Here is a 15,803-nt window from a genome sequence, read left to right on the forward strand (position 1 = left end):
GCCAATTAAAAATGAAATATTCAAATTAGACATCATAAACTGATACACTGAGCTTCCCACATTTCATACCAGCTTCCATAGCAATCAAAATAAAATATACCAGACATAAAATGTACAACTAAAGAAAATAACTCAGCAATAAATTTTATTTAACAGGGTGGGAGGGGTTTGGGGAGAGGTAAAGTTGAAAAATATTTTTAGAAGACAATGACTAATAACTGCAAAGAAAAAATTACTAAGAAAGACTGGAAGAGTGCCTCGTCAAGATCTTTGGAAGAACCTTCAAAGAAAAATGTATTAGAGTAGTTCACATAAAATAAGATTTAAAAAAATGCAATGACACATAAGCATGAAATGAACAAGCAAATAATTAGAAAAGGCAAAGAGCAAAATTGTTTTACAGTTACATCTGCAAATTAGATATTTGCCTTTGAGAACAACAAAAAGATAAAAAGCCAAACTATAGTACTTCACCATATTTTTCTTAGGAAAAATAGGTAGTTAGGTTAAAAATATATATATATATATATTAAAAGAGATATGACTAGCTACAGAAATAAAGTATTACCTAAACAAGTACATAGATTTTATTTGGAAGTAGAAACACACAGAAAATACTTTGACTAATGAATGTACATAAAAAGAAAGGCAAGTGCAAAATGAAATAAACATGAAAAACTTTCACAAATGAAATGGAGTTAAAAAATAGACATTAGAAAATTATTTTACTAACCTCTTCATTTAAATTGCTAACCAACAGGACTGTATTGCCACCAGCTGAGACTCCAGGCATACCCACTCGGCCAGCAGCAGCTGCAGCAGCTGCTGCAGCAGCGTTTGGAATGGCCAAAGGACTCAGAGCTCCTGGAACAGCTGCAACAGGAAGCCCTAATTTTAAAATAAAGCATATTTTACGAAACACACACAAGTCGTTTACAAAAACCAATTTAAGCACGATGGCTGATGGCTTGGGGCCGACCGTTCCAAATGGTTCCTGAAAGTTAATTTTTGTAACATTTAGAAAAATTGTTTGTTGTAAGTAGCAGAGAAAATTCACTGGTTTCAATGAAATCATTAAGTATTAGAACCAAGGTACATACCTGTATTATGTCACAAATTAAATATATAACATTCCATTTCCTATGGAAAAGCAAACAAAGCAAAAACAATGTACTTCCAAGTCAGAGACTTATAAAATTCACTTCCATGGTTCACATAGTGAGGAGTCAAATCTAAAAAAAAATAACAAGTGCTATCTTCTTCAGAAACTTACTTGAAATCAGACAATTATAGCTCACAAAACATATATAGCAAATCCTTCATTCTTAGAAACAAATCACCCTGAACATACATTATATAATGTATTCAACTGACCTAAAGAAAATCTTACCAAAATTTGTTTTCCTTAATTCCATACTCAGGTAGGTGTAATATAAGTCTTTCAAACACAACATTTGCCCCACAGAAAGAATAAGAGAAAGTCAATATAGCACACTAGTATTTTCCTATCCTTTACCTACCAGTTTGAACATTTCCTTCTTATTTCTACTGTTCTACTTTCCAGTCTTACTATTGCTCTGTCATCTTCAGGATTCTTCATTTATTCCACAGAATTCCCTTTGTCTCAGCATCTTTAATCTACTTTTCAACAATTAATAAACTTTGATTCCTTTCATTCCTTATATTCTTACATACTAACTTATTTCTTAATAAATATTAGTTCACTAAAAAAAAAAAAATTACGTGTTTTTTTTTTCTTCCCATGATAAAGGAGATAAACATTCAACCTATATAAAATTAATTCATGACATACCTGGGTAGAACTGGCCCTTAGTACTGTTGTCCCATAAGTTCATGTTTTATTTCTTCTTTTCAGCTTTCTTGTACATGTCATAAGGATGTACTGTTAACTCTGGTGTCAGATCTTACTCTTTTAGCCACGTTTATGTTTTTACTTTACAGAAACTACTATGACCTTTTATTGGCAGGCTGAAGCTTCTTCAGGATTGACAATTCTTAACCTCTTTAGTTTTCGACTTGTAAAAATTTTCCCTCAGATTTCCTTTGATCTTTACTGAGTACCTTTCATCAGTGGAATGGTGTTTCTCATATATGTTCAAGCTCTGGGTGAGTTTACAGGTTTTTCTCCCCCAATACAATATTTTGGGAGTCCCCCCCTTTTTATTATTTCTTCACTTTTATTTTTTATATTTTTCAGTCTTTGTTTTGGAAAATTTCCAACATATACACAAGTACAGAGACTAGAATAATGAGCCCCATGTATCCATCATAACTGTTTAACAATTACTAACTCAAGGCCAATCTTGTTTCATCTATTCATCAATTTCATTTTTAAAGTAAGTGCAGAAATAAGGATCTAATTTTAACACAGAAACTCCTCATGTCTAATCATTACTATACATACTAAGTCATCTTTAGCTCCTTTTAGGATCTACCACTTTATTCTATGGTATTACTAACTTCTCCACGTTAAATGCCATAGATCCCGTTATACTTCATAGGTTGTTTCCATTTAACATTCAATGGATATCTTAAAATGCTGCCAATGTAAAGATACATTCCTAATTCCTAGGTATGTACTCACAGTCACTTTGTTCCTGCATATTCTGAGATATGTAGGTTCCCAAATTATAGTTCTAAGTAATTTATCATTTTTGTTGCCAATTCAAGAAAAACTAGTAATTCATGAAACACGTATAAAACATCAATACATTTGCTATATCAGTCTACAAACAACAGTCTAGGTAAACAAACGCTTCATTTCTATAGAAAATGGTTTCTTCTAAAATACATCTCTACCATGCCAATACACAATTAAACAATCATAAAACTTCACCAAAATATTCAAAGATGATGGAAATTTTGTTCAAAGAAACTTTAAGTCTAGGATTTATAATGGAGATACCTTGGTAGTACAATATTACTTAAATCATCAAGCCTTATCATGGAAAAATAATCAGAGAATTAAAAGAATAAGTAAAATTAATTTAAAATAGTAATTAAGAATTAAAGTCTAGGCTAAAAGCCCCCTTTTAAGTGTGAAAAAACCTGACTTAATGCCAGATTTTAATAAACATTACACTTGAGTAAAAACGAGACTAATAATTTTCTCATGAAATTTTGTGACTCAAAGCAGATACAATTTACCTCCTTCTAGTAAAGCAGCAATGGAAAGCTTAGCAAAAAGCGGAATGTAAGCTGTGACGTCCCCAATGTTGTTGCTACTACCCAAATGCTACTTCACAGTCTCCATATTTCTCCATTTATTCTTACCATGCTGGATCACTTGCTACTAAGCCAGATGATCTATCATCTTGCCAAATGATCTTCCTTCCTTTTAGGCAGTCCAGAGCATGGTGCAAAATACTTTCAGAGATGAGGGGAGTCACTGTCCTTAGTGCCACTAGCGTGTACTTCTCCTTCACTATTCCTTCTCCCAAGCGGGTAACTTAGAAAAACTATTTCAGTCATCTTTTGCAGTTCTAAGTCACTAGAATAGTCTTGCAGTTTTTACTGGACCTTTAAAAGCCTCTGAAGATAGATCCCACAATTTCTTTCAGTATATTCTTCTCTAAAAATTCTGTCAACCAGTAAATTTCAACGTCTGCTACATAAAAACAAAAACCTACAAAGTATTTCATGATGCACTATTTATACTGTAATAATAAACTCTGGAAAGAAATTCTGTATTGTATTTTTCATAGTAATGTTAACTTTTAGCCACGAGAGAAAACAATACATTTACTATCTTCTCTTTGTAAAAAAACATATAGAACATGGTATACACATTGCCTCTAATGAATTACTTTTAGCTGTAAAAACAATCTGAATGATTAACATCTTTAAGGTAGCAAATATGCTGTAAAAAACACTATCTATGCATACTGATGATGGGGGATAAAAGCACTTGTTTTACTTCTAGAACTGCTATTGCTGTAAGAATCAAGTAACATCAAAGAGCTTCATATACTACCAGATGCTAAAGAAAAGGAAGATGTGACAGGGATCCTTTCTATGTGAAATGATCTTCATTAGCTGGGCCACGCAGCATTTTGAGTAATTCAGCCATTTTATAAATTTCCTGTAATAGTTCTGACACATTACTAGCCACTCCCCCACTGAAACTGATGGCCACACTGCCACATATCTATCTGATAGAGACTCAAAGTCCATGGGGATAAAGTGATTTTAAGTTATACATCTATCCCTCTATCCCCTCAGGTCACATTCTGCTGAGGCACACAGACATTCCTTGTCCATCACAACAGAACAAAGAATTAAACTGTTTTTGGTAACTTCTCTTAAACCACTTGCCAATTTTATCTGTAATTTTTAATAAGCTTACTTTAGAACAGTTTTAGATTTGTAGAAAAATTAAACACTCTCCAAAATTCCCATAACCTGGGCACCCCTGTGCCCCCATTATTAACATCTTGCAGTAGTATGATATACTTGCTACAATTCATCAGCCAGTATTAATGTTATTATTAAAGTCCATAAAGTATTCATACTTCCTTAATTTGCATCTAATGTCCTCTTTTCTTGGCTTCCCAGGTGGTGCAGTGGTAAAGAATCTGCCTGCCAAAGCAGGAGACACGGGTTCGATCTCTGGGTTGGGAAGATCCCCTGGAGAAGGAAATGGCAAACCCTCTCCAGTATTCTTGCCTGGAAAATTCCATGGAGAGAGGAGCCTGGTGGGCTACAGTCCATGGGGTTGCAAAGAGTCAGACATGACAGCACAGAATGCATTCATGTTTTTTATTTCAGGATGCTATTATTAAATTTAGTCATGTCTCCTTAAGGCTCCTCTTGACTATGGCAGTTTTGTCTACGCTTTTTAAAGATGCATAACTTGTTTTATCCTTTCATTTCCTATTCTAAAACTTCCATCCAATGTCAATTATACCATTATTTTTTCATCTTATACTTCTTTTCCCTGTTCAAGACATCTATCTGTTGATTGTTATTCTCATATATGACTCAACAGAGGATTTGGTGGTGGGACTTTTGAGGTTTATCCTAATTCATGTAGTATAGGGTCCTGGGTGGGGAGGGCAGTTTTTACAATATATCTCCTGATTTGAAAATAAAAATTTTACCTTTGACAAGAATGACAACTGCTCTTCTTTCCTGAAACAACCCATTCCTCCTCTCCCACCAACTTTCCCTTCAATTTCTATTTTAGCCTCCAGAACCCATTTTTCTTTTGTCATTAACAATTTCACTTTTGTTCAATGTGTTCCTTAGAGAAAACATTTAACTAAAAGCTTGCTTGATCCTAATGAAACTTCTCTTATAACTCTCATTTTTATCTCCCTCAACTCTTCCCGAAAGGGAAATAAGGGATGCATTATTCATCCTACTATCCCACCATCCAATGTTACTTTCCAACTGCTGTTCTTCTATCACCAATTAGAATGCCTTTGAGGTTAATATCATGTAAACATCTCTCATCAAAACAGTCACTGGGACATTGTCTCTCCTGACATAAAAACTTTCACACCTTATTTCCTTCTCCTCGCTCAGCTCTTGTCATCCTGCAATCTGTCCGACATGCTGGTCTCATGATTCCTTAACTTCTACCTTGATTTTACTGTATCAATCTATTTTGTCAACTTCTTCTGCTACATCTTTCTTTCTTCTTTCGCCATTCATTGCTAACATTTAAATCCTCTTTCCTGACTTCATTCTTCCATCTTCTTGATTCTACTTCTATACCAACCACTTAAGCCATTTTTAGACTATATGACAAATCCACTTCCCTTTCTATTCTCCCTTGATTAGACTTTACTATGTAGCTGGAGCATTTTGGCTTGCTTGCTACTAATCTGTTAATGCTCTACTGTGCCAGGCTTGGATAAATTAAATCTTATATTGTGGACATGTCTTCATCTGGGTTTGTAAAATATTAAAGTGAAAACACACACACACACACACTCAAAAAGCACATGAGTCCACATTTTGTTATTCAACATTAGCTGATTTACTAGTCTGTTTTCAAGAATTCCCTAAAAATCCACTAGACTCCTGTACCCGACCCTCCTTCTTATGTTCAGCAAATATCTTGGAAGACTGAGATGAGAATTCCCTCAAAATGTTCAACCAACTTCAAAAGTTCTCCCTTCTTTCATCTGTTCCCCTTTCTTTATGAAGATACAAATGGTGAGAAGAAAGAATACAGACTGTAAAAAACTGACAACTTCCGTTCTGGCTCCAACTCTGCTCCTAAATTTCTATGTGAGCTTGACGGAAGTTCCTTTTAGTTCTCACAATGGTCCTAAAAATTTTCTATATATTTTGCCTCAACACTTCCATTATTCTCAATCCAATCCACTACAGTCAACTCTAGGATTTAAGCTAGCCTTCAAAACAAATACTAGCTAATATGAAATTTCCACTCATTATATATAGTCAGGCATTGTGAAAAGTTCTCTGTATGCATTAACACATTCAATCCTCACAACACTAGCTTTAGAACATGGGGATTACTATCATATCCATGACAAATGTGAAATCTAAGACAGCAAAGCTGAGCCAGATTTTGAATTGAGGATGTCTGGATTTTGAGCCTACACTCAAAATGATTATGCATACTTCCTTGCTTTTCAACTACCATCCCATTTTTCCTTCCTTCCAAGAGTGCATTACTTCAAAGAGGAGTAAATATTTTATCATATTTATATTCCTAATTCATTATAATTTGATTTATACCCATTCTTATGAATAAGAATAAACTTTATGGTCACTACTAAACTGAAAAAGCACTTCTAATTTTAATCTTATTTTATCCCTTGATCTCTTGCTTCTTTTCCCACAACATAAATGTACACTGCTTAAAGTTTCAAGACTTTAGCCCTCCTGCTCTTCTACACTTGGGAATCTTAAAGTTTTTTTTTTTTCTTTCAGTTTTATTGAGAGATAATGGACATACAGCACTGTATAAATTTAAGGTGTACAGACAGGCTAATGATTTGACTCATACACCATGAGATGATCACCACAGTTAAGTACAGTGAACATCCATCACCTCACAGATAACAAGAAGAAACAGGAAAAAAATTTTTCTCCTGTAATGAGAACTCTTAGGATTTACTCTAACTTTCATATATAACATACAGCAGTGTAAATTATATTTATCATGTAATACTTTATAACCCTAGTACTATTTATTCTATAACCGGACGTTTGTATTTTTTTGTCCACCTTTATCCCATTTCTCCCCATCCTCAAGCCCTCTGTCTGATCTGATCTCTTTAAACCAAAGTTTTAGGTATGAATCCTCTGGCCTTTCAAATTCTCAACCCCAAAGAACTCTTGCCTAAGTCTTAGGAATGAATATCCTACTGTCTAGGTCGACTTCTCAAGTTTAATTCCTCATGAGTCATCATATCATAAATTCCAAGTCTTACTACTTTTATGTTTAATTTTCTCCATGTTTCTTTCTTTCCATTCTCATTTCTATCCCTAGTATAGATTCACAATTTTATCTTACTTAGACTAATAGTCTCCAGTATACTCCTTAGGATAGCATCCATTCTAAAATCCTGACCCAAACTTAATTCTTTTCCTCCTCACTGCCTTTCATGTTTTCCTTTGCCCCTATGCCTCATTCACAACTGAATACTTGTCACTTCCTAAATATGCAAGATATATTTTTCTTCACATCTGCTCATGCAATGTTTTCAAAATCCTTTCTTCTGGACTTCCCTGGTGGTCCAGTGGTTACGAATCTGCCTGCCAATACAGGGGACATGGGTTCAATCTCTGGTCCAGGAAGATCCCACACGCTGCAGAGCAACTAAGTCCGTGAACCCCAACTATTGAGCCTGAACTCCACAACAAGAGAAGCCACCACAAGGAGAAGTCGCACACTACGATGAAGAGCAGCCCTCGCTCGCTGCAAACTGGAGAAAGCCCTCACACAGCAATGAAGACTCGACATAGCTAAAAACAAACAAAAAGTAAGTAAAAAGAAATAAATCCTGTCCTTTTATCCCAATCAAATGGCTTTTGGCCTACAATGCCCTTCAACTTTCTCTTTTGGATGATAAAGTGCCTGTTTAATTATGCTCTAATACTATAATAACTATTACATATTTCAGTTTGCCTCATAATAGATATATATTCAGATGCTTGCTGCCAGATTACAAGCACAGAAATTGTGTAATTTCTCTGAGACCCTACAGTACCCAGCACAGTGCTAAAACCATCAAAAAATGCAATGAATGAATAAAGCAGGATGCCACTGAGTTGAGGCAGAATCCTTCAAGGAATGTGAAAAGCTCAGTGCAATTACTTAAGGGTAAGAAAAATTCACAAGGGGGCAAAAAAGGAAAGGAAGACTCAGAGATAAAATACCATTTTAAAATTAAGATTAACAGGAAAAAGAAATATTGACAAATGAAAAGAGAAATATGAAGCTAGGAAGAACTCACACAAAAAAATTTATATGAAATTTCCTATATGTATCTATTGCTTTCTTGGTGCATCTTTAGAGACTCAAAACCTTCTGTATAATATTTACCTCCTTCAGATAAGAGGCGCATTTCATATTTGGTCACAATACATACTTTTTATTCTACTAATTGCAGAGACAGTAGTAATATACTTTAGAAGGCTTTTCTTTGTTTTAGTTGTACCACATATACATAAGTGTCAACTCTTAAAAACAAAATTTTTTTAAGATTAAATTTACCATCTGATTTGATTTAGAATTATCTTCTATATCTAAAGGCGGAAGTTGATTACCACTGAACTCAGGCTGTTTAGCTTTAAAAATACGAAGCCAGAATAAATAGGAAAAATGTTTTCAAATATGTGACAGGCTATCATGGAAAAGGAGAAGGTAAATACGGGATTAGTAAAAGAAATTCCTTAAAGCTACAGCTGAGAACAACATAATCAATGACCATAACAAAATCAGTTAAGCAAAGACTGTATTATCACCCATTAGGAACTCGGGAATGAAAATTTGCATCCAAGATAGTTAAAAAGCGGCCTATGAATTTACATTTTAGTACTACAGTTACAAGTTTATTCCATTTGAGAATGCTGGTGTATAAGTAAATGCAAACTCATGCATTAATGTTTTTCTCCTAATGTTTATCGCCCATTGTATCTTCAAAGTATGCTATTACCATTTCATTTGCTCAGAAGTCAAAAAAAAAAAATTTCCGATTTAAAATGTTAATTCAAATATTATTTAAAATATACTAACAGAATTAAATAAACTCTTTAAAAGGTCACTGCTTCAAGTTAATTTGTGATTCACAAGTGAAAATTTTATCCAAATTTAAAAATGAACAATTCAACTTTAGCTCTTGCAACTTCCTTTTTAGAAGAGATATTTTGAAAACTGGAAAAACCCAGTATTTTTAAAATTCAGCCATAGAAAAATAGAGGATAGTTTAATAATCCAAAGAACTCAACGTTTTCTAAAAATGCACACATGGAAAAGTAGGCAAGCTCAACTACAGTTTCTAAACTCTTAGATGTTAAAACAGAAACAAAATGAGAAAATCAAAGTTATTGGACAGGTATTTTCATGAACTTTGGATGAAAAAAATTCTGATTTATGTTGAAAATGATAAAATACTGGCTTTTAAATTATGTAGTTTTTAAAAACTTTTGTTAGTTTTGAGACTCAGTGATATACTTTAAAATGGGTGTGGTTCAGTACTTCCAGGAAATATTTCTAGGATGTTTTCATATTTGTGAGTAATTATTTTGGTCTCTTGGAGCTTTCAAACGTGACTGCAATAGATGAATTATTTGGTGTGATTTTCTGGCCACAACTGTCTTTGCTATAGTCTTAGAATATTATAGATTAGGATTCTGCTAAGTTTAAGACTTTGGTATGTAAGTTTTAATGTATATTTTGTGAAAAAATAAAAATATAAATTCAGTTTACTATCATATAATATACACATGTATATGAATGACCATATATAATTGGTTTACATATATCATATATATATGAATGATCATATATATATAAATACACAGGCACACAGCTCCTATTCTGGATCCAATTATAGAGTAGGTATATGAGTAATACTCATATTTGGTTTTGTAATCATGAAATAACCAGGTTAAACACTGCATGGACTTGGCAACAAAAAATCTGTCATGGCAACAGAAAACATCTCACTATATAAAAAAAGAAGGAAATTAAAACTACAGGCTTACCAATTTACTATATGCATGACATTATTCTACATGAACTCCACAGGGGGAAAAAAGGCAGGCTAAAAGGCTTAGCTAATCTGTAGCACATTTCATTTTAATGTTTATTAGAAGGACAGATTGTTGGAGCCATACTGCCTGGCTGGCTCAGGCCCTCACTAATGATGGGAATTTGAGCAAACTGCTAATCAATTTGTGTTCCAGGCTGTAAATCTGTAAAATGGGGGCAATAAGGATAAATTCATTTAAGAATGGTGAGGATTAACTCACAAGAGGGTTAAGAATGATGTATTGGCATATACTCAATAAATGATAGACTATTATCAATATCCATATGCATCTACCTTTTGGTTTCTGGGATTGGGACAATTCCATTCTAAAGCACAATATTTTAAATGTTTTTGCCTCAAAATATATGAAATGAAGAATTGTAAGCAACAAAGGTGAAATCTAAATAATTACTTTTAAACTACTTTTCTGAAAAGATATTCCTGTGGTAGGAACTATCCCAAAAAGGATCTCCCTAAGGCACTTTGATAGTGGAGCCAAACTTTTATAGGGAGAGAAAACAGTGGTAGAAAAAAAGCTAACCCCCTTCTATCAATACCAATTATCCCAAAAATCTCACTCCTTAGAAACTGGTACATGTGTATTTTTAAGACTCCTTTTTCACCACCATTTCTTTCTAGAAAGTGTGAGTCCTTCAGTTGTGTCAGACTTTTTGCAACCCTGTGGACTGTAGCCCGCCAGGCTTCTCTGTCCATGGAATTCTCCAGGCAAGAATACTGGAGTGGAATGCCATTTCCTTCTCAAAAGTATTTACCTACCTATATCATAAAGATGAACTTTAAGTGGCCTTACAATATACCAAGTGGCAATTTTATTCTTTCTAAGCTCTGGTGCTACTGAATGGTTCAGCAAAAACACTGAAACAAGAATTTCCAAATAACATTCATCTTTGGAGGATACAGAAACCATGAACAGCTTAAATTTATTACAAAGTATCTACAAACAACACCAAATGTATTTTATTTTCTAAAACATATACAAAAGGAAAATCACAGGCAGCACTTAAATATATTTGTTAAGACAATATTCGATTACTGCTCTATTAGCTCAATACTAATTTCCAACTTTGTAGTTCCCTGCCCCCACTGCTCTATTGTAATGGGATACATGAGACAGAAATGTTTCACAGAAGATATTTTTTACTGCACACCTACAGAGTCATATTAAAAAAAATAAAAAGACACAGAACAAACATACATATGGATACAAGGAAAAAGATGCTAACTTTTTGACTGAATTAGTAACACACTGGTGGAGGGGGGCCCCCCACCCCCGCCACAGTTAGTTTTAATAGAGAAGTGATTTTAGTCCACTAGGTTTTACAAAAAAAGTTTTTATGCTTCCTGGTTATTTCATGGGATGAATTCTTGTTTGAGATAAATATACCTAAATTTGATTAGCTCCCTTTAGTCCTTTAATCACCCCCCTCTTCCTTTTTGGGGCCATTAAGACCAGGTGTTCTTTGGAAGGAATGATGCTAAAGCTGAAACTCCAGTACTTTGGCCACCTCATGCAAAGAGTTGAGTCACTGGAAAAGACTGATGCTGGGAGGGATTGGGGGCAGGAGGAGAAGGGAACGACAGAGGATGAGATGGCTGGATGGCATCACTGACTCGATGGACATGAGTTTGAGTGAACTCTGGGAGATGGTGATGGACAGAGAGGCCTGGCGTGCTGCGATTCATGGGGTCGCAAAGAGTCGGACACGACTGAGCGACTGAACTGAAGACCAAATAATAATAACAACATAAATAAATTAAAAAAGTCACTTCTAGGGTAAGGTCACCATCTCAAACCACTCTAGGGCTATCAAAGCCTGGAAGTAACTAAGAGTTTAAAGTTTAAAGCAGAAGTAGGGAAGAATCTAGTCTGTACCCACTCACACATAATAAACTAAAAGCAAAATCTGGACATAACTTCTTCCACTAAAAACTAGCAAATAAATTCAAGAACTTAACGAACTGTCCTGCACAAACTGTAAATAGCCCTAGTTGACAAAGGAACACTAAACACTTTCAACCAATTATTGTAGAAGAAATGTTTAAATCAGAAGAAAAATCCAAAATTTGCAACCTCCAAATGAAATAAAGGTAGCAGCCATTAGTTGATACTAAAACCATTAATAGAAAAATAAAATGGAAGGATCAGAATGTCACCACCTGAAACCACAATCTTAAAGTATCACTAAAATCACTAAAAGTGACTCAACCATATATTTTACGCTTCCAACTGAGATCACAAGGAACATCATATTCCATATTCTTGTTTTAAAAATGTAAATAACAGAATCTGAATCTAATCAAGCTTTTGGAGCTAATTTCTTATTTATATAAAAGATGCAGTGGATTGAAGAACAAGTTAATGCTACTATAGCCAGACCAATCCAGACTGTGGCATTTTCTAAAAGGATATAACTAGGTTTCTATAATAAATAAGTCAATGAACCTGAGGGTTGGGTGGAAGAAGATGACTTTAATAACCTCTATATAAAAATAACCTCTATATCACTAATCTTCAGAATAATAGACACTCAGGAGACACAGCTACCAAATGCAGTATGTGGCTCTTGAAAAGATCCTATTCTGAACAAATCAACCCTTAAAAAACATTTTTTGAGACAATTGGGGAAATTCAAGATGAACTGGGTATTCAACATTAAGAGACCATTCTCAATTTTGGTAAGTTTTATGATCAGGTTTTAATCAACTTCCATCAGGTATGGCTGGTAAGAAAATGTCATTATTTTAGAGAAATTATGGAAATGTTTGAGATGACATAATGTTGAGGATTTGCTTTAAAATATAACAGGAAAAATGAATAGATACAACAAGTGTGGAAACTCGTGAATGGAGATGATGAATATATAGGGTTTATTACATCAGTATATGATAAAAAAAACTTTAATAAAAGCTTTTAAAAAATCACCATGTAAATAACCCATTCAAAAAAAAAAAGTTCACAAGTCATTTAAAGTTGTTTTAAAATATTAATTAAAAAACAAGTTTGCTTGTTAATTTTATACATCATAAACACATAGAAAAGAAAACCAAAGTAAAGTCAATATAACAGTTAAACTGAACATCTATCCAGTGGAACTGTATCAAGGCAGAGTTACAAGGCATGAATAAAAGAAAAGTATTAAAATACTGGGTCAACAGGTATGAGAATATTTTTATGAGAACACTAATAACTGTGCTAAAAAGCTAAAATAAAGCATCTTAAAATATTACATACTTTCTCTATAGTAGTAATGCTCAACTCCCACTACATAGTAAAACTATCTTGGAATCTTAAACAATTACAAATGCATGGAACCCCACTTGTAGTGATTTTCAGTCTAGGCTAGGGCCTGGTGACTTTGATGTGCAGGAAAACTGAGAAGCACAGATCTATAAGGATTACAGATTTATCTAGATGGTTGTTACATCTATTCTCAATCATCAATTATTTTAACATCAAAATATCTTATACAAAGTTTGCTTTTCTTTTAAAACTATATGATGAGAAAGGCTGCCACACAGAAGGCTCTAAAGTATTCTTGGAATGTATTAACTGCATTAATTTTAAAAATGTAGATAGCATGATCATGAAAAATTACTTTTAGCAATTTTCTAAAAGTGATCCACCCCTTAATAAATTAACTACACTTCTTAAACATGATAAAATGATCATTTTAACGACATCTCAATTTATAATCTCAAGGATTTTTGATCACCTTGTTCTTTGATGTAGAATATGAATAACTAATAGTCTGCCAGGTTTGTGATTATGGATTTAAACATCAGATTTCTAACTAATTACAAAGCACTCATCTCCATTCTTAAATAAACTGCATTTGTGAAGACACAGTGATTCCTAACTCTGAAAGAAGTAGAGAAGCCACATAAAAACTTACTGTGTAAAATCAACCAATTAAAATTTATAATATTGATTCCAAAATGACTAAACTCAGTCAACTGCTTAGATACATGATACAAAATAAAGTGAATACCCCTAAGTATTTGGCAGAAAAGAATTATCACCTAGTTATCTGTTTCCCTGGTGGCTCAGACGGTAAAGTGGCTGCCTACAATGTGGGAGACCCGGGTTCGATCCCTGGGTCGGGAAGATTCCCCTGGAAAAGGAAATGGCAACCCACTACAGTACTCTAGCCTGGAAAATCCCACGGATAGAGGAGCCTGGTTGGGCTACAGTCCATGGGGTCGCAAAGAGTTGGATACTACTGAGCAACTTCACTTACTTTCTTTTCTGTGTTCTTACAGAATTTTTGAAACACAGGGATACCTATAAATTATTTCACTTTGAACAAGTACAGCTTAAGAAAGACTCAAGCTGAAAATGGATCTTATCAATATTAGTTTGTTGTAATCTGAAGTCACCTGATTAGATATCAATGGAAGCAAATAAACAGAGACAAAAATTTAGTCACCATTCCAGAAGGTATGACCTTACTAAAGCATTACTGCATGTCACTAGTCACTAGAAACAGTGTCTGATGACTACTTTAAAAAGTAAAATAGTAAGTGATTCTTCATAAAGATTATACTATCCACCAAAGGCGAGTGAAGGGGGTGAGGGTGCAAAAAAAGTTACCTTAATGTCCTATAAATGGAAATGTTTGGATTATGATGAATTATTTTAAAACATTTTTTTCCATAACTGGCCAATCTATAGTAACAGTATAAAGTTGAATGCTTAGCTCATAAAATATGAGCAAAATATCCTTAATATACATTTAACATGTGTTATATACTCCAAAAGAAAGAATCCACACAACCAATTCAGATTTGTAAATATCTCATGAGCATTTAGAAATTATAAACTAGTTCATAAAATGATAAAAATTAAAATAATCTGACATCCTTATTAATACCCTAGCAAATAAAAATACTAATACTCAATGCTGAACAGGAAAAAGTAGAATAGCCAGCCTCACATACCATGTATGTTAAATTAATTATCACCATTCTGGAAAGAAATTTCAAACAAGAATCACAAGGCTTTAACATTTCTCTGACACAATGATTCTAGTTCTATAGTCTAAGTAAATAAAGGACAAAAATGTTACATACAGGTATTGGTGGTCACAATGCCATTTATATTAATGAAAAGTATGAAGGGAAACTAAACGTTCAACATAAATACAAAAGTATTATATATCCATTAGCAGTCTATCTTGCTATTACATATTACCATTTTTCAAAAAAAAAAAACCCTCAATAAAATGACAAACACAAAACTGCAAAGTGTGATTTTAATTTTTTACAAATATGTATTTACATAGAAAATAAGAAAAAATATATCAAAATATAGGTAGTTATCTTATAAATTATAAACATACTCCTCTATTTGATTTTTAAAATTTATAACTCACCTTTCAAAAACTATTTGAGGATATTTAAAATTTTAAAAATCCCAGTTAAAACCATTAAAACATGTAAACAATGAAGTCATTTAGTAAAGGAAGATGAATTCACATATTTTCACCCCAAAATATTTTTCTATGTTGACACTATATGGTAGTTTAA

At 33.5% G+C, this 15,803-nt stretch overlaps 1 protein-coding gene across 7 annotated transcripts in view; it reads right to left on the reverse strand.

The window, feature by feature from the left end:
- Window positions 1-15,803, reverse strand: part of PTBP2 (polypyrimidine tract binding protein 2) — an 86,076-nt gene that overhangs the window by 8,094 nt on the left and 62,179 nt on the right. For 5 of the 7 annotated variants that reach the window (XM_055585025.1, XM_055585026.1, XM_055585019.1 and 2 more), the window contains exon 9: window positions 734-888. In XM_055585025.1, coding sequence (XP_055441000.1) covers window positions 734-888 — 155 coding nt within the window. The remainder of the gene's footprint in view (window positions 1-733; window positions 889-15,803) is intronic. The other 2 variants (XM_055585023.1, XM_055585022.1) reach the window with 1 other exon arrangement.

The sequence above is a fragment of the Bubalus kerabau genome, chromosome 6 (assembly GCF_029407905.1).
Source record: "Bubalus kerabau isolate K-KA32 ecotype Philippines breed swamp buffalo chromosome 6, PCC_UOA_SB_1v2, whole genome shotgun sequence".
Classification (NCBI taxonomy): Eukaryota; Metazoa; Chordata; class Mammalia; order Artiodactyla; family Bovidae; genus Bubalus; species Bubalus kerabau.